The following is a 23,185-nucleotide window of genomic DNA, read 5'->3' as shown; positions in this document are numbered from 1 at the left end:
AGGGCAGGGCGAGCGTTTTGCACAGCCAGACCAGCAGAGTTTGCATAGGCAGTGTCCGGGCACACAGCACAACCCCACAGGCTGGGGGCTGCAGCCGTTATCCCCCCTTATCACCCCCCAGATCCCGCGCCCGAAGCCCCCAGCACCGGCTGCTCGCAGCAACCGGTGGCGTCGTATAAAGTTTCAGCATTAAAAAAAACAACCCAACTGCCCTTTTTTAACTACCGAGCCTCGAGAAGAGCCCTCCGGAGCACGGAAGTGTCAGGACCAGTTCTTGAAGACCTGCGTTTCCACGTCTGCACACCTCCAGCGAAACAAAGCACTTAAAATATACATCACATATTAGAACGATTTTATTTGGTATATATAGTGTATGTTAGTAATATAGAAGCATGTGCTATATTATAATGGTAACATTATAACAAGTTAGCTTTTCTGTGGATTTTTTTTTTTTTTCTCTTTTTTTTTTTTTTGCATTCTCAGCTCAAAGAGCTTCAAAGTGGCACTACTAGGAAACGTTTCTGAAAGCCGCGTGGCTTACTGTCCACCATTTAAAAAAATGGAAAGGAAGGAAAAAAAAATAGGAAATATTTCCTAGTGCCAAGCAAAGTAAAGCTAAGCACCCCGTAAGTGATCACAGAAATCGAGTCACCTAAGTGCTAGGGCAGGGAGAGGGAGGAGAAGGAAAACCTGGGGTCAATGCTTCTGGCTCTCCTCCGAAGGCAAGGTAGCGAACTCTTACTCTGGAATCAGAACAGATGAGCAAGATGGAATGTCACAGAAACAAGGGGGTTGAACGGTTTGGGTTAAAAAAATAAAATAAAATAGATCTTACGTATAAAAAGCAAAGCTACAGATATCTTTTAAGTACTGTATGTATTTGTCTACACGTAACAAGTGAGGGCTGCAAGGCCGTCGGCCACCCCCAGCCCGCCCCTCCGCAGGTACAGGTACAATAAATACAGAGCCCGTGCAAGGTAACGCCCCGGGACCCCCCCCAACAGACAACCACTGATTGGTTTTGTACTTAGAAAAAAAAAAAAAAAAGAAAAGCATACAAAGGTCCAATCGTAAAATACTGGTTCTGTTCACGTCTTTTAAATACAGCAACAGGGCTTTACAGGAAGCTAAAATGCAAAACTAGGTTTGTACAGTTCAATAAAAACGTTTCTACGTGCCCCTACCGCTCTACGCTTTAAATATTTTGAGAAGAGGGTTGCAGAGGGTTGCCCGTCCCGGCTCAAAGCGACTGGTTCCACTTCACCTCCCCGATCCTAACGACTACAGCAGCAGCGACGGGGATCCCCCCGAGCCCGACGCCAGACCTGGGGCCAGGAGGTGGCTTTGAGGGAAACGCGCTGCCGAGCTGCTGCCACGCACCGAAAGCCGGCAGCCAGGAGGTGCTGGAGGCTCCTCCGTGACGGCGACCGTCAGCACGAAGGGGGAAGAAACGCAGAGAGAAGGCAGCGAGCTTCTGCGGGGAACGGGAGATGGCTGCAGAGAAAGGGACTCAAAAAAACCCACGACCCCCGGACGCGGCTCGTGCGGCGGGGACGAGTGGAGAAGCAGCTACTGCAGGGCCAGAAGCAAGGCTCCCACCTTGCCACGCTCCCCCAAAACAAGCCCTGGTGCTCAGTAGCTTAAATCCTGAAAGATCGTTTGCTTTCCCGGGGTTTATTGTACAATAAACTCTATTTTCTTTGCTGGGGGGAACCATGCTTTTCATTAAGGAACAACACGCCTGCGAGAACTTTTTCCCTCCCCACAGAGATTGCCTTTCCCAGCACTGGAAAAAAAAATAGCACCTTTTAGTCATTTGGCTTTCTGGCAACAGGTTGTCTTTTGTGGCAGGTTTCAAGATACCGTCATCACAGACATTGTATAAAATTGCTCCACAGCAAGGAAATAGTGAGGTCTTCAGCTTTTTTTTTTTTTCTTTTCTTTTTTTTTTGTTAAAAAAAAGCACCAGAAGCAAAGAGGTGAAAGGTAAAACAAGCTTTCTCGCAGGAACAAGACACTTCCAATGCACTTAGTTGTTGTCATTTCCTTGTAGTTGGAAGAAGGCAACAGTGGCCGATATGGACAAGGAGAATCCAACTACCTGGAGCAGACCCACAAAACCTTTTAGGAGACGTGCTAGGAGAGAAACCTGGTTCTCGTTAAGAAAAAAATTTATTTGCAAATTTACATCAAACCAGTGCAGCTGAAACTGAAGGTTTCCTGTATGAATTTGATAGGCTTTACACCTACCAATGATGAATCGAAGTTTTCAGCTTGGCAAGGAAGAGCAACGCACCCAGGTGAAACCCTGGCCCTGCTGAAGCCTGCTGGGCAGGAGCAGCAGGATTTCCACTGCCCTAGGATTTCCTCACCTTGGCTTCCTATGTTTCACAGTCTGTCCTGCACTTTGCTAAATGCCTCGTTTTTTTTTTTTACTACAGTTTGCATATATTCATGAAAAAGGCAGCTGAGCAAAGGGAGAAAAGTGAAAATATCTGTGGGAGACGATGACAGGTAGACAATTACCCGTGCCCTTTATAGCAAAGAGTTCTGTGGAAACACCAGCACTCATTTCGGTGAATGCGGTAAGCAAGGCTGGAAGACGGGACACGGGTAAGGTGCCAGTAGGTCCAAGAAATGCCATGATCTTTTTTGATGGTGATTCTTTTGGAAGCTACGAATCTACTTGTATGACGAGAACTCGTAAGGCTGCAATCTGACTTGCCTTTTGATCTATTTGGCTCCGTAAAAAATAATAAAAACTCTTTAAATAACTTTGCAAAAAAGGCCCGCATCGTTAGGGAAAGCCCTCAAACACGTACATCGATTTGTTTCCACAACGTTAGTTCGCAATTCCGCCGCCGCTAGGATTTTGTAACACAGAAAAGGTGTTAAAAAAAAAACAACCACCACCAAAAAACCTGCTTCGGACACAAGCTCTCCCCGGTGTTGGGTTCGGGGTGGGAGAGGTACAGGGGAAACAAGCTTCACGCAGCCTGCGAGTCGCCCGCTCCTCCCCGCTCAGCGCTCACCCCTATGGACACCGTAAGTCACTTGCACGAGCCTGGCTCGCTCTGCCGGGGAGGCGGACACGGTCGGGTTTCTTCGTGAAGGGAGAAGGGGGAAGGTGAAGTCGGTCATGTCACTGGAAGCGACACCGCTAACACAGTATCTGAGTGGAACAGAGAAGGACTCGTTTAGAAAACACAGAAATTATTTTGCACACATGGACGACGACAAGGCTACGCAGTTTTTCCAACATACTCCTTCCTCCCCCGCCCTCCCTCCCCCTACAAACAACAGAACGAAATGAAAAAAAATCCCTAAGAAATCCAGGTAAAATCCTTGTCGTTCTCCCCAGAGTTCTCCTGCTCCTGCGGAGAGTCGACGTCTTTGTCATCATCTAAAATCACGTCATCTTGCGGCATTCCTACGTCGTCTTTCCACTTGATGTCGTCGTCGTCTCCCATCTCCTCGTCTCCCTCCACTTTGATGTCGTCTGGGTCTTCCATGTACTGCCCTTCGCCGGGGTACAGCTCGTCCGGGGAGCCTTCTCCGCCGTTGTGGTCCAGGTGACCCGCGATGCCCCGGCCCGAGCAATCGGCACAAACCCCGTGGCGGCGAGAGCCGTGCTTGATCCCCACGCTGGCTGCGGACATGAACACTCGGTTGCACACTTTGCAGACGTATTTTTTATCCTTGCTGTGGACCTAGGAAAGGAGAACGATCAGAAAATGTAATGCCAATGAGGACAGACCGAGAGCTGCAAGGAGGACACGCTCCTTTTCTGCGAGGCTCGACGCCGCAGCCCCTGGCTGTGAACCAAGATCACCACGAGCCTTCATCGCTGAACTTCAACCCATCACAATTAATTGAACTCGAATGCTGCGATACTGCGGGAAACCCTTCTGAGAAGGCCTTCCGATCAAACTAGCAGTTTTGAGAGGAACTTCCAATCCCTCCAGTTTTCTTTTATTTCCTTTTTCTTCTTCTCAAACCTGGGGTGCGACCATTTTACCAAGTACAGCTTTGGCAAACTAACTTAAAATAACCTCGATGATGCGAGCGTTACAAGCTGCCAGGAAACGCGCCTGAAAGTTACACCAGCGAGAGCAAAACGTGAAGTTTTCTGCCGGCCTGCCAGAGGCAGTAGCTCCCTCTGTGAATTTCTCACTTGTGAGGCTACGAAGCACAGCTACACCCAGGGACCGTAACAAGGGGGAGCTGCACCGTGCCCGGCAAGGCTTGCTGTGGCGAGGCAGAGTGCTGCGTGGACCAACACTACGTGGATGCAATTTCAGCTGCCTTACAACAACACGAGGAAAATCTTTAAAAAAAAAAAAAATCAAACCCAACAACGAAACCCCACATCACCCCAAGCATCAGTCCTCTGCAGGCAAGAGCAGAGCAACGCACGATCAGACTGGTATTAAGATCAAACTGGTATTAACGCCGTGTTAATTTAATGGTGTCTCTCTCCCGAGCCCACTGCTGCCAAGAAGCAGAGACCAGCAGCACTGTCAGTGCATCCCGTATCTTAAAAAAGCTGCCAAATACACTTTTAATCCTACTTCTGACTACTTTGCTGGCTGAAAAATGGTTTGTCACAAACGTCTGCTCCACAAACCATGCTGTATTTTACCTCTGAGAATAACAGGCATATGGAGCCATCACACTTACAGGGTAAGCTGTAAGCGGCAAAATGCTGCGCGGGATAAGAGGAATCGCTTGAAGATCCAAACACCACTGCGCAACGGGCAAGGTTGCATACTTTGAGAAGCACGGGAACGCCTGATCAAAGGTGAACTCCGTCTCTCGCTGCTTTTGCCATGGGTGGAAGCCAAGAAATTGGCTCAAAATGTTCACCTGCGCCTCTCTTGGAGGAAATGGCCAACTGGTACAGCGAGAATGCCTGAATTTCATATATATACACACATACACGAGCTATATATATGTAGTATATACATGTATGTAGGTGTATATATATATTAGACATATACACATACATATAATATATAAAAATAAAAGCAGGGAGCAGGGGCCAGGTAGCAGGCCCTTGTGGAGGCTCCCAGAGCAGGGTGAAGCTTCATTTAGAGACGCCACACTGGGACAGCCCAGAAGTTCACCTTGGCCAGTGTCCTACCACTGCCAGTGCTCAGCACCTGAGGAAACAGCATAAAAGTAAGGAACGATCCATCTTCTACAAAGTTTCAGCAGCCCACGATTTAGGGTCATCCCGAGCAAGCTGCTACGTGCAGACCATCAGCTATCGGAGCCTCTGGGCATGTATCGCCTGTGTCTAATCCTTTTTTCAACTCATTTATTCTTTTTATCTTCACAATTGCCTCTATGAAAGGTTTTGCTGGTTAAACATGCCTCGTGCGAAAAAAAAGCGCTTCCTTTTATTGTAAATCAGCTGCCTGGTAAGATTTTAACAGTCTGCACATCGATGGCTCCGCTGCCTTATTCTCTGTCACTTGTCCTCAGCGTGAGGCTGCCTGGACCCCGGCTCAGCAGGAGGCTGTTTAAGCAAAATGCAGCTGATGAGACGAAAACATGCACAGCTCTGGTCTGAGCATGTGGGAATCGACAGCGAGGCCAGCTCCTCGCTCCTACCCCGCGTACAGGATAATCTGTTCTCACCGCCGGCTTCCACATAACCCCACACTCGCTCTTCACACGGCACACCCAGCTGAGCTGGAGATCTTTGGAAAGAAGACAAATTGACCGATCGTACCCCCCCAGCACCTACTGCTGCCGAACACTCGCTCAACCTTTGTGTTTCCCCAGCCCCGGCTGTGCTCAAAGCCTCAGCGCTCCTCTGATGCTCTCCCACCTCAGGCTTTCCTTGCTCTGAGCTGGTCTCCATGTCGCATTCTTCAACCATTTCAAGCTAAGTCATTATTTTTTTTTTTTTAACTACATGTAGGCTTTTTCAAAAGCAGTTGGGTAAGGCTGGTCAAAGCCATTTAACAGGCTCAGTACAGATCACTCATTTTTAACGGAGGGCAGAATGGTTTCCAGGAACCAGAAGCTGAATGCTATTACAAAAGGCAGTAAAAAGGGCAGAAGAGGGGCTAGAAGAGCCAGAAAAAAAAATTACAAAACAGACACTATAATGATGCGTAATTGAAACATCTATTAAAAAGCCTGATCATCTCCCCCCCTCTTTTCCAGTGCCGACAGTAGAGTCATCGTGTTCAAAGTGAACGATAGTGCTGGGTGCTGATCAGAAAGTAGCCCATTTCCTGCATCACCGAATTATTAAGCATTAAACACAAAAACAGCGTTTGGCACTGGGTATTTTAAAGTGTCATTAGGAAAAACACATTCTAACTGAATACTAATATTTCTTTGGACGGGGGAAAAATAATTGTGCTGACAATACCCTGAACTTCTGAAAAATACACCTGGCCACAAGCTGACCAAGGGACGGCTCTGCCCAGGATCAGGCACATGCCTCTGGGACAGCATCAGGGACGAAGCTGGCTGGGCACGCCGTGAAATACCTGCAATAATAACCAGGTTCACTGCTCTGAGCAGTCAGCAGTCCCGTGGGATGCTGCAGCAGACCAAGTTACAAAGTCCTGTACACACGGAGACAAGTCGCTTCGAACTAGAACTGAGAAACTGCTGATGGATTTTAGCCGAAAACCTTGCAGATATCACAGGAGGGGACAGACTTCCTTTCGGGCACAACCTGTTCACTGCAACGGGTCCAGAAACCTCAGTTTGTGCTCTAAAACCACACAGAAGTATCATTCGTCCCGAAGTCTTTGCATCTCAAAAATCCTGTATTTAATTCAACATCCCAATTTAAAAAAGGCATTTATATTTAATTTAAATTTATGTAAAGACTAAAAAAAAATTTCTTTTTAATTTGAGCTAAACATAAAACTAAAATAGTCTCTCTTGTCTTTGGTTCTCAATTGAGGAACTGAAAGAAAAAAAATATATTTTTGTTTGTGCTAAACCTATTTCCTTTTTCTACATGTTATTTTTGTAACGTATTTTCACTTGATGCGTATCAGCATTCATCTCTGCAGATTTACCCGAGATTGACAATTAAGCCTTAAAATGTTACGCATAACGGAAATAAGATTACCAGAGAAGCAAAGCGTACGAATTCAGAAGTTAATCTCGCCACAAGCACTTCGGAAAGCTTGCACTGCCTCTTTTGTAAACGAAGATCGCAGTGCCACTTGGGTATAATAAAACACCCCTTTTCATAGCTTCATTTCAAAAGAAACTTCAGCTGAATGACAAAACTGTCGTTTTTCTGGGGTCTCATTTACAACAACCCATGCAAGGCTCCCAGGTTCCCGAAGTGATCCCACCTCCAGGAGCAGGCTGACACATCGTGGCAGGACCGGACCGCGTACTGTCTTCTTTCACAAGGAAATATTTCAAAGCCAAATCCAAACAAAATTAAGTTTCATTTAGTTGTAGTAACACCTCCCTCCCCAACAACAACAAAACAAGAAACTTTTCCTTACTTTATCTCTTACAAGATACCTCTGAGTCATCTATGGTCTTTGAAATGAAAACAAATTGGTATTATCAGCACTGCACTTTTTTTTCCAGGAATTTCTCCTGGCACGAAAAATTGGTAATCCAGCTGGTATTTTCTCTTTTCAGCTTAAGTCCTGACATAAAAGTTGTTTGAGAGAGAGATTCAGATACAATATCCTCTCATACATTTATTCACATTTATTCATATCTGGCTTCATTTCCCTGTGTGTATAATAAAAGAACTTGAACTGCGAGCTCAATGCACCAAATCAGTGACCTAGAATGATTTCAGTAGCAAAATCCAACAACTAAAATTAATTTGCGGATCACCTCAATTTCACTCCTGAAGGATACAGTGCATTCTCCTGCCTTTGCCACAGTATGTAAAGATATGCTGATTTTCATGAGCATAGAACTACTTTGTAGAGCAGGAGAGGAATTTGAATTTATTATTAATTTTTTTTTTTTTTTTACACTTGAACCAAGCTGCATCACTACTATTAAATTGCCTTTGAAAGAAAGTACGCAAGGGTATGCGTGTGCTTGCAGGACTGGGATGAGGGCAATGACTTTCTTTGTGGCTTTGAAAATTCCAAGCAGAAAAATGCTAATTAGCCTAAGCATACATCCTCTAGTAAGATATTCTTTACATTAAAAATTCGATAGGTAATGTAAAAATTGAAAAATAGTCATTTAAGTGACTTCAGCAAATTAATTCAGAGTCAGTGAAACTGTCAATCCCATGGATTTTTTTTCTTAAATCTCTCATTGTAGGAGAGCCTCACAGCTACAATCTCCAGTATTTAAAAAATATATCAAAATTTCTCTGCAAGCCTAATTAGAGGGCCAACAGAACTTGCTGGTATGCATTACTGGAATAATTACACTGAAACCGTTCGCTCTTCCACAGTATCATCTTTACGCTAAGCTCTGACAAACCATTTTTGGATGGCAAATTAATTGTTCCCTGGAAAAAAAGAAAGGCTTATAATTTTCATTTATGAAGAAGTTGTGAAAAGCCAACAGCCTCCCAGACGGTTTTGAGTAGCAGCCCTGAATAAAGCATTGCTTTTTTTTTTTTAATAATTAATTACTGCCAGACTACGGTAGCATTGGCTTGAATTTTTCTTGCCGAGTGACATATTTTAAAAAACTTTCTGTACCGAATCACGGAGAAACTTCCCTTTTAATCCTGAAGACGACAGCACGAGCTACTTTACCTTCAGGCCCTAACGCACAGGCTCTCCACGGCAGTCAGCGGCGCACGAGGAAAGGAGAAAATCACACTAGAAAGCGAGGCCGAGTTTGAGATGCTAGTTCAATCCCTCACCTGCGGGCTAGCAGCACTAAGCGGGAAGTGCAGACTACTTCGGGTTGCTCTTCAGGAACCCCTCGGGCTGAGTTAGGAGAGCAGGTGTTGGTTAGCTCTGGATGAACAGTCAGCAAAACACTGGGCCTTTGAAAGGTGGGGAGAAAAGATACTAGAGAAGTCTTCAGAGGCTCGAGGAGCCCCAGAGGGGAAAACAAAACACAAACCTAGATCAGGCGAAGCTCCTCTTATCTTTAATCTGAACAAGCCACCTCCGTTTCCAGCCAACACCCACCCGAGCTGCCTCACGGGGGCCTCCTTACCAAGGTGTGCCGCTTCATGTGCTCCCGGCGCGTGAACTTCTTCCCGCAGATCTCGCAGGGATAAGGTCTTTCTCCCGTGTGGGATCGCATGTGTCTCTTCAGGATGCACTGGTGCATGGCGGAGAAACTGCAGTATGGGCACTTGAATTTCTTCCTGATCACTGTGAACTCGTTGACTGCAAGAGAGCAAGCAGAACAGAGGGATTACTTTCGGAGCGTCTCCAAACGGGCAGTCTTCTGGCTTAGTATTTCACTATTAGATCAGTTCGCTGTGAAATCACATCCTCACCTCTTCACCACCTGCAGTTTCCTAAAACCCATGTACTTATACTGTCCTATTAAAGCTCAGAACTTCAAGTGCCTTCATCTGAGCAGCTTCTGAACGAGCCAGTGCACAAGCATTTAGCAACAGCCTGACACACATTGCCTAAAGCTCGTTAAAGAGCAAATAAAGAGGGCTGGCAACCTGCTACAAGTCTGATTTACTATATGCAATCATCCTAAATATCAACATCTAAAATTCCAACGCTTATTTGTGGAAGAAATAGCTAGCCACGAACAGCAGACCCCAGATACAACACCCTGACAGCGCCGCGCACTTTGCTTTAATTTGCTTTTTTTTTTTTTTATTTATTAAGTGCTCCCTCACGTGCTCCAGGAGCAGTTCAGTGAAGGTGCAAAGACTGAGCTTCATCCAGAGCAAACAGGAAGCTATGACACACGTATGCTACATCATCCGACCTCCCGCTAGTATTACTACTGTGGCACGGATACAGAAATACAGAAGAATGCATCATGTTGCATTACAGCATGACCCCTGTAAGCCTCCTTACAAGCCAACTGCACAGGCTTTGATGGTCTTTTTTTTTTTTTTTTCCCCAAATCGTATTTTGCTGAGCTAGAAAATGATGAAATTTTTTTTGAAGCTATTCTGACATTGTTGGTTCTTTTCTTCTTGTCATCTCCTTCGAAGCGAGGGGAAAGCAGACTCGGGGGATACACACAGTACTGACAGCCCAAGGGTCTAATTTGTCAGAAGAATGCACATAGCAGCTGTGTTGGTATTTCCTTCTCCAAACAAAATGAGAGCGTAATGTGCAAAATACAGCAGGTGAAAACAGAATATTTGCCATCCCCTGAGGACATCCACCCACCAGAAATTTGGAAATGACTGTCCACGTGGATGTGACTTTAAATCTCTACCTTCTAATAATTCTATTGCTTTCCATTAATATGTTAATTTTCACCCACTTTTGTCCTAATTATCATAATTTCCCAAAGCAGTATATTGTTTACATAACAAGGAGAAAAAAAAGAAAGCAAATTCTAGTTAATCATTTTAAGTATGCTAGCATGTATGCTAATGGGTTTTTGTAAATGAAAGTCTGTGCAGGAAAGCTAAGGGAATGAGGGAAACACCATACCTACTGTACAGGCTTCTAACATACTGAATACTTTGCAATATTTTTGGATGCTTCTTGAAAGGTTATCCCCCACAAACACCCTACTAGCTGAAAGTCCACTGCATGCTCTTGGCATACCACAAATAATGCCCAGGGAGTCGAAGTGTGTGCTGAGAAACACAGAGGGCCTGTTTTAAAGAACTCAGTAGGCCTGTGTACTCGGCATTATTTACTTTAGTGCCAAATTTGTGGGCTTTAAAAAAATATATATTTTTTTTTTACAGTTTACTTTGCCTTGTATTTCCAATACAGATAAAACAATACTGTAATTAACTACATGTCCTGCTCATGTAGAACTGGTGAAAACTGCAGGATGATGCTCCTGACATTCAGATATCCCTGAGCAAGCTACCACCACCTTTCGCCATCAAAACGAACACTTTAACACAAGCTCATCGTCAAAACAAACACTTCAACACAAGCTCATCCTAGAAAAGTATTCCAACATGATTTTTTTTGTTGTTCTAATGCAGACTACATGCAAGCTTCGAGCTCTTGAAGCCTGCCATGATACGAATTTTGTCCTAGCATTTGACTACTTGGAAGAAAACGCACGCACTGCACCGCCGTGTAACAACACTCCCAACTGGATCCAACGCTTTTACACCCCTCACTCGCTGCGCCAGGCTGCTCAGCAACTCCTTCTCTCTGTCCCACAGACGCCTTTCTTTCTAACAGCATGTTTGTAAAGCTGTCAAGAACTTTCTAGCCCAAGGAAAAAGAAAAGCCTACCTGCCACTCACCTGGCCATGGCTGCAGTACAGATGATGACAGGGACAGCGAAAGCCAAGAATATTTCGTTCACCTGTCACTAAGGATTACTCACTGCAGCCAGGCAGAATTTTACAAGGCTGGTTTCGAGTGATCCTACGCACATGCACTCGCACTGCCTTGAGAACCTCCGAGAAGAGCCGCATGAACACGACCAATGCCCAGAGCCCTGCGCGAGCTCTTGCTGATACCGCAAGAACTCAGCTGGCCCACACAGTCCTTCTCCTGCCACATACCTACCTTCCTATTACAAGACTATTTTTTGGAAACAACTAGAATATGAAATTCTATTTGCTCCCTTCCTGGAAAAACTTATATTACAGGAAAATAATTTTCTGTTGCGTCTTCTCCTTTGGATTTGACACCCCCATCTATATGGTCAGAGGCAAGGAGCCCACTTGGAAGTCATAAGCAAGTTTCAGGTTTATGATACAGAGCTACTTATGGTAAACATGTTTCCAGTTTGATCTTGTAACTGCTTGAGCATTAGGGATAGGCCACACAAGCACTTATATTCCCCAGGATCACTGTAAACCTATTACCGTGCAGTCTAGACAAGGTAAGCAAGCTGTAAGCTGATCAAGCCAAGCCAACAGAGGTCACGTAACGCTCCTTACTCTGCTCCACGGCCACCCCAGTGCCCCTGGCAGACAGCTAGCAGAGAGGAGCTGCTCTGCACACCACGTCTAACCCCCTCACTTCAGAAAATAATGACAAGAAGACCACCAGGGCCCACAATTACAAAGGAAAAGTGCTTACGAGAAGGGAACGCAGCAAAATCCTCCACTTCCTACACCACCAGATGTACCTGATCCTGTCGTTTCCTAGAAGTGTGGCTGCCTTCTGCCCCTTACTGTCCAAATCTCTCTCTTCAGTTTATGCCTGAGCTCCTACAGCAGCTGAAAAGGCAACTGCAAACCTTCGGGTGCACAGCAGCAGCGCTGACACGCTACTTTGGCGCACGAAGAGCCACCCAGACGCCGACGTGTGTACCCCACTTTGGTTGCACAATCAGATCGGGTCCACACCGATAGGACGCGTAATTGCACACCTGCCCCGAACAACAAAACCATACACTTTCAGAGAAGGATTACAAACTCATCATACCAATTAACTACTTCCATTTATCAAGTGGGAGAAGCGAGTCTTTAGGTCAGAATCCAAACATGTTCCCAACATCACGCTAGTAACACTCTGATGCCATTATCCCTCGTGCTTACTTTCGCCTGTATCATCTGAAATCACTACAGGATAACGTTTTTAGCTTCCAGTATGCTTATATTTAAAAACAGTCACAAACATTTGTTGCAGCTATAGTTTTATTGAAAGCTATTTTTCACCAAGTAGCCATGTATTTAGCTTTTGTATCTACAAAAGTAAACACCTGAAAAATAACAGCATAGTTAGAAAAATAACTGTACTGAAGAGTTTACTGAAGAGTTAACACTTCCACAGTATTGCTAAATATATGTACCTACGACATATATATTTGATGAACAACATACCAACTTTGGTATATGTATAATCTTTTGTCTAAATGACAGTATTTCATAGCAGCATTAAGGTCCTAGGAACTAATCTTTAACAAGATCATTGAGACCATGAACAGCAGCGCCACAGGTGACTAGCTACCGGATGCTACTGTCTGAAAAACAGCACCCAAACCAGAGAAAGTAATACAAATAGGATCACAGTGTATGTACTTAACTTCACTGAAATGTTTACAGAAGATGAGCATTTGTAAAACCAACACAATAGTGCTTGAAAAAAAAACACACGTCTTTGGTATTGTCATCTCGAAAAATTATTTCACTGGGGCTGTCAAATGAAGTAGCCCCTGATGCACTAATGGAGTGCCTGATGGAGTTACTTTAACTGTGTAAACCAATAAGAAGTTAATAAACACTGAAATACTACGCTCATTTGTGCATTATGAAGAACTCAAAAACTTTAAGACCATTCTTGCTCACTTAATCCTCCTAACATTTAAGATTGTAAATAGAAATATGCAATTTATCAAATTTTCGATTCCCATCGTCTTCCTATTTTCTAAAACAAAAATCCTCCTTTTAAAAAGCTTTCTATGCAAACACTATTGGTCATACCCTAAGATTCTACTAAAAAACAAAAAATCTGCTCCTGAACCTGAGGGTAAACACTGGAAAACCTCTATCTCCGCTAGAGATAATGAGTTGGCCTGACTGCAGGAAAATAATTCCATGTTGAATTCAAGTTCTCGAAAAAGTTCTATGAGCACTTTCATATACAGTTTGAGGTTCATACGTCACAACCTTGAAATAGTTGATTCTGCCATAATTTTTAATTAAGAATGGTGAGATGTGACTGGGCAAGCACACGTGCCGATGCTGGACATACGGGTCGCATCGCATCTGTGATGCCTGTGACTGGGTTTCCAACACCATCCCTTTTGTCCCTTGAATACATTACAGAAGTCAGTCTTCTGACTGATATTATAATGGCATAAAAATTTGCAGCACAAAAAGGTGAACCAACTTGAAATGTCTTTGAAACTCTTACGGTATGAACAAAAGCTTTTACAACTTGCTGAAATTACTTTCGCTGACTCCTCGCTTCTCTGATTCAGACAAATCCCACCATGCTGCTCCCAAATTACCAGATAAGACTCATTTTGGTAACAACTTTCTCTTCTCACTCACCTTTCTCCTGTCTCGCTTTGCTGATCACTTAAGAGCAAAGTAAATTACGAGGCAATTAATAAGATGACAACTGTAACAAGAACGGCTAACACACTATGAACTAGACACGATGCCAAAGAAGTTGATGGGAACAACAACAAGAAAAATGAATGAGATGCTGACAAAAAAAAATGAAAAAAGTACGGTGTATCGCAATGATTACGCATGAAAGTATTCTCAGCTCTGACTACACCCTTCCTAAATGAAGAGTAAGAGCTAAGGCAAGCTGGGAAACTCTGGCTTCCCAGCTGTCAGAAGCCCAGCCTTTGTGCAGCATGGACCTGCATCCCTAAAGCTGTGGCTTCCAGCAGGAATAGGCAGAGCAGCCCTACACCAGCGTAACCCATCTGCTCTCTGCAGGGATGGGGCAGAAGGCAACAGCAGGTCTTTCTCGTCCACCACTCCATAGGAATACGCCTTGCAAGAAATTCCCTACTGGAGACCTCCTGGCTGCTCCAGTCCACTTTGAGCACAACCATTTTGCATTTTTGTTTCCCTGAGATGCAACTGTACTGAGAGAACTAACTTTTCTGAAGACCTCTAAAGAAATTGCTTTAGTCTCCTTAGTTGTATGCCTTGCACACTGAGGAAAGCAAGGCTACAAGACATGCAACACTAAAGCTCAAACTGCTGACAAGCTGTGCTTTGCACAGTGCAGCTGGAGAGCACTACACTTAATTATGCCACTTTCATTTAATTGTTACTATAATCTGGTTTTGCATGTAAATATATAGCAAGAGATGTAAATATTTAACTTTTTAAAAAAATAAATGAATTTCATGTAACAAAATATGAATTACAGTAAGATTTCTACCTTCCAGTAACAACCACTCCTGATTTTGTATGTACACCATACCTTACAGTTAGATCTTCTATAAAAATCCTCAAGTTCAAAAACGTGGATTCAGCTTGGCTAACACAATTATATTAAACAAATTAGTCAAAAAAAATTACAGAACTCCAGAAAGCCCCAGCCCTACTTCATTATATTTTTGAGAACTCCTAAGATGCTCAAACATATCAAGTACTAAGCTATACAAACCTTGTGACAATTTTCAAGCCCAAATGACACACCCTGTTGCACATGTGAACAAGCAGCATGCTTTCCACCCTCTCTTTTAAATGAGACAGAAACACAGATTTCATAAACAACTTACAGTGCTAAGCAACCCTGTGCTTTCACAGCTCATCACGAGCTGAAAAACCCTGAAATGCCTGAATTCTCTAATGGACAGAGCACTAGAGCAGAACACTGAAGACTGAATTCTATTATTAATTCTACTGCTAACACATGCTCACAAGTTTAGGTATGTTATTTTCGTAGGGAATGTAAGAAAAAAATATAACCATTTCTTTTATAAAGCACTTTGAGATCTACTGATAAATAAAGTTTAAGATACTAAGTGCACCATATTATCATACCAATAAAATATCCAAAGTGCCATTATACAGACTGACAAAAGTTATCTTTACAGAAAAATTGCACCATGGCTGCAGTTACACAGTATCTGGAACCAGCACGTTATCAACCTGATCAGTTTTGGGGAATCACTCTTATGTTACATCTGCGGTAAGTTTATTTGCAGCAAGAAAACAAGGAAACAGTTTGCTTTTCCTAGTTTAAAAGAAACATCTAATATATGCGACAGCAGCTACACCTCCTCAGGCTCCTCATTTTGCTCTACGCTGTCCAAAAGCCCCAGGCCGCCCAGCTGGGCAGAGGCCAGGTAGCACACCTTCACGTGGTTAGTGAGGTTCTTCTGTGTACCAAAGCCCTTGCCACAAAAGAGACACACAAAGGTACGCTCATTCGAGTGCACAGACATGAGATGCCTGTTTAAGTCTGTCTTGTCGCGAAACAGCTTGGCACACTTAGGACACTGCATCTTCTTACAGTTGAAGTGGATCGTCTTCTCGTGCCGATCCATGTTCGACTTCAGCGTGAAGCTCGCGGGGCACTTGGAGCACTGGAAGCGGGCGAGCTGGCCAGCAGGCACCCCGTCGGCGAGGCCAGGCCAGGCGCAGGCAGCCAAGTCGAACGGGAAGATCATGGAGAAAGCGTGCTCGTGGATGTGCTCCTTCAGCTTCTCGGCACACTCAAAAACCCTCCTGCAGAAGCCACAGGTCAGTCTCTTGGATAGGGCTGAATCTAGGAACAGGCCATCGTTAGTTAAGTCCATGTCTTCAGACCTCAAAAAACATGGATCTAAAACAGAAATACACACACACATGTACAAATCACTGTCTTCTGGCATAAAATAATGGTAATTAAAAATAAGTATTTTTACTCTCTACTTACCTGTGTCAGAGTTATTAAACTGCCAAAGTGCTAGAAATCCATCGTAAGCGGCCTGCAAATGAAAAGCATACCGAGGTTAAGGCAAGCATTTACAGGAGGGCATCTTCGTAGCAAGTGCTTACCCTCCCATCTTATCAGTCGCCTCGTCCCTTGTTTAAGGGGGGCCTGGCAACACTACAAAGCTTTACCTTCACAAAGCTTTCACCTTACAAAGCTTTGTCAAAGCAGCTAAATTAACCAGACCATATTCTGCAAGACTTGGTGCTTAAAGGCAGTAATCAACATGCCTGTTTAAGTCAGTAACTGAGTCACTACTCAGTTTCCAGTGCCCCACAGCATCTGTAGCTCCCACTCAGGCCAGTAAGAGCCAAGGACAGAAGATTTCTAGCAGACAGGAAAGGAGCAGAAAATCCTCCCCTTGCCCCGCGCAGCTAATCTCTCTGTCCACACAGAAAAGCCCATACAAAACAAACACGTTCTGCTTGGTTCCCTTTACGCAATGCTCCCTGGCATTGCTAATCCACATTATAAATAAAAGCTGATTTTTTTTTTTTTTTTTCCCTAACCCATTTGCAATATGCCAGCGTGCGGCAGATGGCAACACTGTGTGATGCAGCCTGGGCAGGTCTGCTGCAGGCCGGGGAGGCGGCTGCTAGCCGATCTCAGCAACCCGCTTTGCACTACTGTGACTGCAAAGGAAATTATGTGCTTCCATCACGTGCTTAATGGGACTAAAGTCTCGCTGAAAAACATGAAAACTAAGAAAAGCTACAGAAAGGTATGGATTTTATGTCAAACTCCTAACTCCTAATAAATACAGTCTGCTTCTAACCTTATCTAGATCATTACAAGAAACTAAAATTCAAAACACCAGAAATGGGCAGTGGAGAGCTGGGCACTTGGCTACCTTTATGCCATTATTAATATTCTTTAACATTCTTTTCTTTAAAAAAATAAATACAGTATTTTGAATGCACGTTCTGTTGAGGTAAGGCTGAAAGGGGAAAATAAGAACTATGCCAGCCCCAACCTCAATGGATTTCTAGTTTTAAAATTACCTTATCTTTTTAAAAAACAGCTAATAGATCAAATAAAAGATATTACAGTCTTTCAAAGTACTCCTAACTGGGGATAGTTCAACTACACAGATATCTTTGGATTTTTTACCCCACGATCTTACCTGGGCTGAGGAAGGCATCTCTCCTTTTGTCATGGCTTCTGGTGACATGTCACCAGAACAGCAGATCGCAGGGGGGCTCTGAGTGGCAAGGTGTGATGAAGGCAGCGGGGGAGATGGTGCTTCCACTTTGCCATCACATTCGCCCCTTGAACGATTCAAGTTGGTGCCAGGCCCTGGGGAACACAGGAAACGAATCTCACCCACGTGAACTAGCACCAGCTGGTGGTTTTTAAAAAGGCCTTGAAAAGGCAGTGAATGAGCACTCGCAGCTTATCTTCTGGCAGTGGGAGGGAATGCAGCAGTACAGTGATGCCAGGCTTTTTTTTTTTTTTTTTTTTTTAACCCAGCCTCCCCACCCAAAACGTCTCGTCTGTGTGAGATGCATGCGGTGGAGTTATCCCATGGCATGGCCACTAAGGAGTCCGGTGGGAGAAAGGAGTACGGTGTGGCACAAATATCCAGAGCAATCACATTTCTGAAAGACACTTCTTCGAGAAGCACCACTTCAAACATGTACATATAAATCTTTGAATAACATACACACGACAAACGTTCTGCTACTAAACTTTCTTGAAAATTTAGCTTCAGATCTCAAGATTTGACCTCAGTGTTTTATTTAACACAGTCTGTTCATCCTTGATCTCAAAGTGCTTTACAAAAGATGAGAAGTATATATATGCATTGCTTTGACTCTGTACCTAGCAAGCATGGACGTTCAAATAGTTGTACAAAGCTATTGAATGCTACCCAACAGTTGTTACATCCTAAAGTCCTGCTGTAGTTAAAAGGAAAACATATCATTTGTCTGATGGAAGCAGTCATACCTGCCCTACCCATACTGTCCCAATAGCCAAACAGTACATAATATCCCCAAAACTACGTTGACAATCAATGACAAATCCATACAGAAATGGAGACCGTATAATCACGACCGGTGTACATTACAAATAGTTGAACAAACATTAACAAACACCTTGACTGTGTGTTGCAATGATGTATTGAGCCGGCTGGGTGTTCTTTTTTTGAAAAGCAAGCAAGCTAAATCAGAAGCAAATATTGCACAAAAATAAGCAAATTCATATTTAAAGCAAACTGTGCCCTAAAGTCTTTTTATTTCTAATACAAAAGAGTATGACTGAAATCTTTATGCACATAAAAACCCACACTCTTAAATGCAGCTATGAATAACAAGTCAAAGTTTATACTTTGCCTGAATACAATACACTGCGATCAGGGTCCCAACAAAGCATTCAAGTGAAACTGCACAAAGGTTTTTAAATCCGAACAATCCCAAACCTAACTTTTTGTTTTATTTTTTTTTAAATCAGCTATCAAAGGAAATTCTCCTCTAGTGCCACAAACTGGATATTTGATTTGCCTTCCTCTGCTTTGATCGCAGATTGAAATCTTTCACAACTTAGATAACTCTGTTTAAGTGTGATAACAATACTTCAAGTTTTTGTTCTGGTGGGGCTCATCTATTCCTGTTTTAGTTTAAAGGCAGGGTACCAAAGTGCCAAAACCCCATAAAGGGAAGATAGGGGAAAAAATGGGGGGGGAAGTGAATTTATCAGTATCTCCTGCCAGAAACCATTACCAGGAATATGTCCCCAGGCTGGCCACAGAATTCCTGCCCAGCCATCCACATTTTTCCCTGGGTGTGGAGGTCCCAAACCGAGTCAGACCGTCCCGACTGTGCTGCAGCTGCACAGCGGGACTTCAGGCTGCTTACAGGCGGCGCTGGGTATGTGCTTCCCTCAAAAGCAGTGCTCTGGCATGCAGTGAGGTTAGCTGGGGGGGGCGACTTGATTAATTCCTTATTAGCACCTTTGGAGTTACACAGGTCCCTAAGAAACTGCACACTTCTTAAAGCGCGAGTTAATGAATGAGCAATGAAACAGAGCAAGGAGAAACAAACCCAGTCATCCAAAACGAGCCACAAACAGGTACAACACAGCAAAAAGGTACAAATGTGTTTTTTAAAACAATCATTAATATTTATTTGGTTTCGACTAGTGCAAGTAACACAAGAAGAGAACCCCACAAAGGCGACCCGTACTTCGTACACAGGAACACGAGCAGCACCCGAATTCACGTTTTGTCCCGCTCTGACCAGAACTGTGAGAAACCTTTTTCCCTCCATTAAAATCCAATGAATGCAAATTTTGAAAAGTAATTTAACTTCTAAACCAGAAATTACAAGTGCGTTCCTTCAGTCAGCTTTGCGTATGGAAGATGATGCACTGGTTTAGCAGCATTTACATGAATACAGTATTCTCTGGCAGCTGGACAGTAAGCTATTGTGGCAAACAAAGGCAAAGGTTATTATATCTCATTTAAAATTACATCCATTCTCCCCTAAATCTTGGTTTACCATGTACAAAATTTTCATGCCAAAGTGAATACCTTTAACTCCCACTTGGGAGAGCTGACCACTGCGTAAAATGTATTCCTTTAACATCTAGTGCAAGGATAAATTATTGGCTCCGATGAACCGCTAACTAAAAATAAAGTATTAGCTGGTCTGCCCAAAAGAAAAGGGCTCTGTGTACCATGTAATCACTTGGACAACACGCTCCATAGGAATTGCTTCTATAAACAGTTTCAGTTGCAATAGGGTAAACAGGAAAAGCCAAAGTTAGACATATAAAGAAGTGTGCAATGTACTGTTCCGAAAATGTGGAAGAGTTGCTCTTTATGGCAGTCAGACTCAATCACCCCAAAATCTGAAAGGCTTCTTTTCTTTTCTTAAATGAGAACACAAGGATGTAAAGTAACCAACTCACTTTCTAATGAGTATTAAAATCCTCATCCTCTTGATTACACTTGGCAAAAACTTCTGAGAACATTCAACTAAAGCCTTTGAGAGTTTTGTAGATGTGGTGGAACCGCACATAACAATGCCACCAAAGTTCAGTACCATCAGTGAAATAAAACAGACATTCTTAGACAAAGGAGCGGAGTACAACGGCACTGCTGGCGTTGGAATCGGCGAAGAATAACCTTTAGCAGACAGCCCGTAAAAACACGTAAAGATGAGGAAAACTGAACAACAACATTGTCTCATCTGAAAAGAAGACATCCCCAAAAAGAAGCTACCCAGGTTCATTAACTAACAATACCCAAGAAGACATTAGTGTTACCCATGAACATCTGATACTTACTTTTTCCTGCAAAAGCTACGTTCTTTCGGTTTCTGACTAGCATGGTAATAAAGTCAATCCTGACCATATGCCATGAGCTTCATGAATTCTCAAAGCCATTCAGCTGCAGGTTATCTGGCAATCCTATCACCGGGATGGCAAGATACTTTGCTCTTCAGTTTTTAAATTAGTTTGAACCGGTTAACGTTAGAAATACTGTATTTAAGTTTGACTGTATCGCAGTGATGCAGCGATGGTCCTCTAAAAGAAGACAACAACTCCCCACATCTTGTGCTTCATTTTCCATTAACTGAGTGTTAAGTAATTTCACAGCTCATATATCGTTACAATATATACTGAATTAGGAAAAAAAGAACATGAGGTAAAATGAAAACCTTGGGGTATCCTCTATTAACTTTTATAACAGTATGAACTATGTGGAAGAAAAATTAAAACTTGTAATGTATGTGGTAACTTTGAGATTTATGGCGCCTTTACAATCCTGATGAGCCGTTTCCAAACATGCATAATATACTCTTCTGATCTCTCCACTTCAACTAAGTCTTTTCCTCCAGAAAAGAAAAATAGATGTTAAACTCACTGCTTGAGTCAGTTACTCACCGTATTAGCGCCTAAGAAAACACAGACAATCTAGAGACAGCAGTTAAGATCCGAAATACATTTTACATTCTTTAAACTCCAGAGATTTATCACTTAAAATTCTTGAGATCGGTAGGTTTCCTTTTCAAATCGGGCAGGTGAGAATTGCCACACACTGTGCTGGTTTTTGTATTTAAAAAAAGAATCTCGTTCGCTGTGTTCCTGCCCTCCCCACCACCCCCTTTTTTTTGGGTACAACCCAGGACTTAAAATGACTCAATATCCTCAAATTGTGTTTGAAGAAAAATGTGAAGAACACCTAACAAAGCAAGCACCAACCTAGGCTGTGTTTTCAGAGCTCCATATTCTTCTCATCACTTGCTTCGCTGTCATTTTTATGCTGAAAATTCTCATTAAACTTGATGTCCTATTGTATTCAATAATGACCACTTAAAAACAAGCGAGTCATATCAGAACATCTTCTTCAAGTGATTAAAATAAATAGATAGCTGTGATCTGAATAACATAAAAGAAAAAATACATCCCTTAATTCCCTGCTTCTGTAAAAATTCTCTTAACAAGCCACAGCCACATCGACTTACTGTTGAGAGCTAGACACAAAGTGAGCAGTTTATCTTTTTGTCTTAAGCAATTCTCTTCCAGAAAGATGAGCTAATTAAAGCTTAGCTGAATGAAATCCGAGTAATAGGAAGAAGGCTGGAAAACAGGTACCTCAAATATAGACTGGAGGGCACCTCCCGAGTCACCGCATCCATCAAACGCTTACCCCGACTTCTAAGTCTCTCCGGCTTTATTTCAGATCCAGCTGGACTTCTGCCTATACCATGCCTGTTTGGGAACTCCACTTCTCAGCTGGGTAGGCAATCTGTAGTTTCCAGCCCAAATTTATGGCTGCTTTATACTCATTTGTCTTTAAGCCAAGTGGTCCATCAGCTTTTAAGGAAAATCTAAAATCCTTCAACCAAGAAGGAGATGACGGATGGAGTGCAGTCCCATCATTGTTCCACTTTATCATGACAGAGACAAAACCACTGATTTCATCTGTCATGAATCACAGATTCTAACACACAGTGCATAAATCTCCCTCGCAGCCGTACAGTGATCTGTGCTCCTACCCCACCCCAGTGCCAGCTGAGGGCACTCTTCTCACTGCACGCCAGCCTGCTACAGAGGACCTTTGCTGGATTACTGCAACGAAGGGATTTTCAACACAGCAGCCTAGCTGGAACCTTCTAAATCTGATTTAATTGGAGATCATTCAGTAAGTGAACTACTGTGGGAATAACAAGAATGTTGCATTAGCAATTCCACCCAGACCTATAAGCTGCAGAATAAGATACAAAACCTTTATTTTCTCTCTAAATTCAGACAGATTAAAATAAATAAATATAAATTCTTCTGTTCAGACATGTAAAGGGAAAAGAGGCTCCAAGACTGACATTATGTCGTACAGTTATTTCCCTTTTTCATGCAACCCAGGTGACCATTACAAGTTCTCTTTTCTGCCATTGAGGAAAATAAAAATGTAATAGATATCTTAAGTGAACTTTTATTCTATTTAATTGGTCAATTTTCTCAGTATAAATGAAAATACTCTTTTTCTGCTGAAAACGAACACACAGTACTACAACTCACTGCTTGCTCTATACTATGTCACAGAAGATATCCCCATCTTTTGAGAGTATTACTAAAATGCAGCACCAATAATTTTTCTTTCTTTGTGTGCTAGGGAATCCAAGTATTTTACAACAGCAATGAAGAAAATGTGCTGAGAGATAGGCTGTCCACACAGGCTGGTGCAAATCAGCTGCATCCGACAGATCACCCACGGAGAAACACTCATTTCC

General features: G+C 43.1%; 1 protein-coding gene across 14 annotated transcripts in view; it reads right to left on the bottom strand.

The window, feature by feature from the left end:
• Positions 1 to 1,382: 1,382 nt before the first annotated feature.
• The window catches only part of ZBTB46 (zinc finger and BTB domain containing 46), a 56,213-nt gene continuing 34,410 nt past the window's right edge, over positions 1,383 to 23,185 (bottom strand). For 7 of the 14 annotated variants that reach the window (XM_040576096.1, XM_040576097.1, XM_040576092.1 and 4 more), the window contains 5 exons: positions 17,575 to 17,747; positions 16,395 to 16,446; positions 15,990 to 16,301; positions 9,145 to 9,320; positions 1,383 to 3,710 (listed from right to left, as the gene is read on the bottom strand). In XM_040576096.1, coding sequence (XP_040432030.1) covers positions 3,324 to 3,710; positions 9,145 to 9,320; positions 15,990 to 16,301; positions 16,395 to 16,446; positions 17,575 to 17,747 — 1,100 coding nt within the window. In that variant the 3' untranslated portion in view covers positions 1,383 to 3,323. Of the gene's footprint in view, positions 3,711 to 8,840; positions 8,969 to 9,144; positions 9,321 to 15,989; positions 16,302 to 16,394; positions 16,447 to 17,574; positions 17,748 to 23,185 lie in introns of those variants that run through there. The other 7 variants (XM_040576099.1, XM_040576098.1, XM_040576104.1 and 4 more) reach the window with 5 other exon arrangements.

The sequence above is a fragment of the Cygnus olor genome, chromosome 16, assembly GCF_009769625.2.
Source record: "Cygnus olor isolate bCygOlo1 chromosome 16, bCygOlo1.pri.v2, whole genome shotgun sequence".
Lineage (NCBI taxonomy): Eukaryota > Metazoa > Chordata > Aves > Anseriformes > Anatidae > Cygnus > Cygnus olor.
This window is presented reverse-complemented; position numbering and strand designations above follow the sequence as displayed.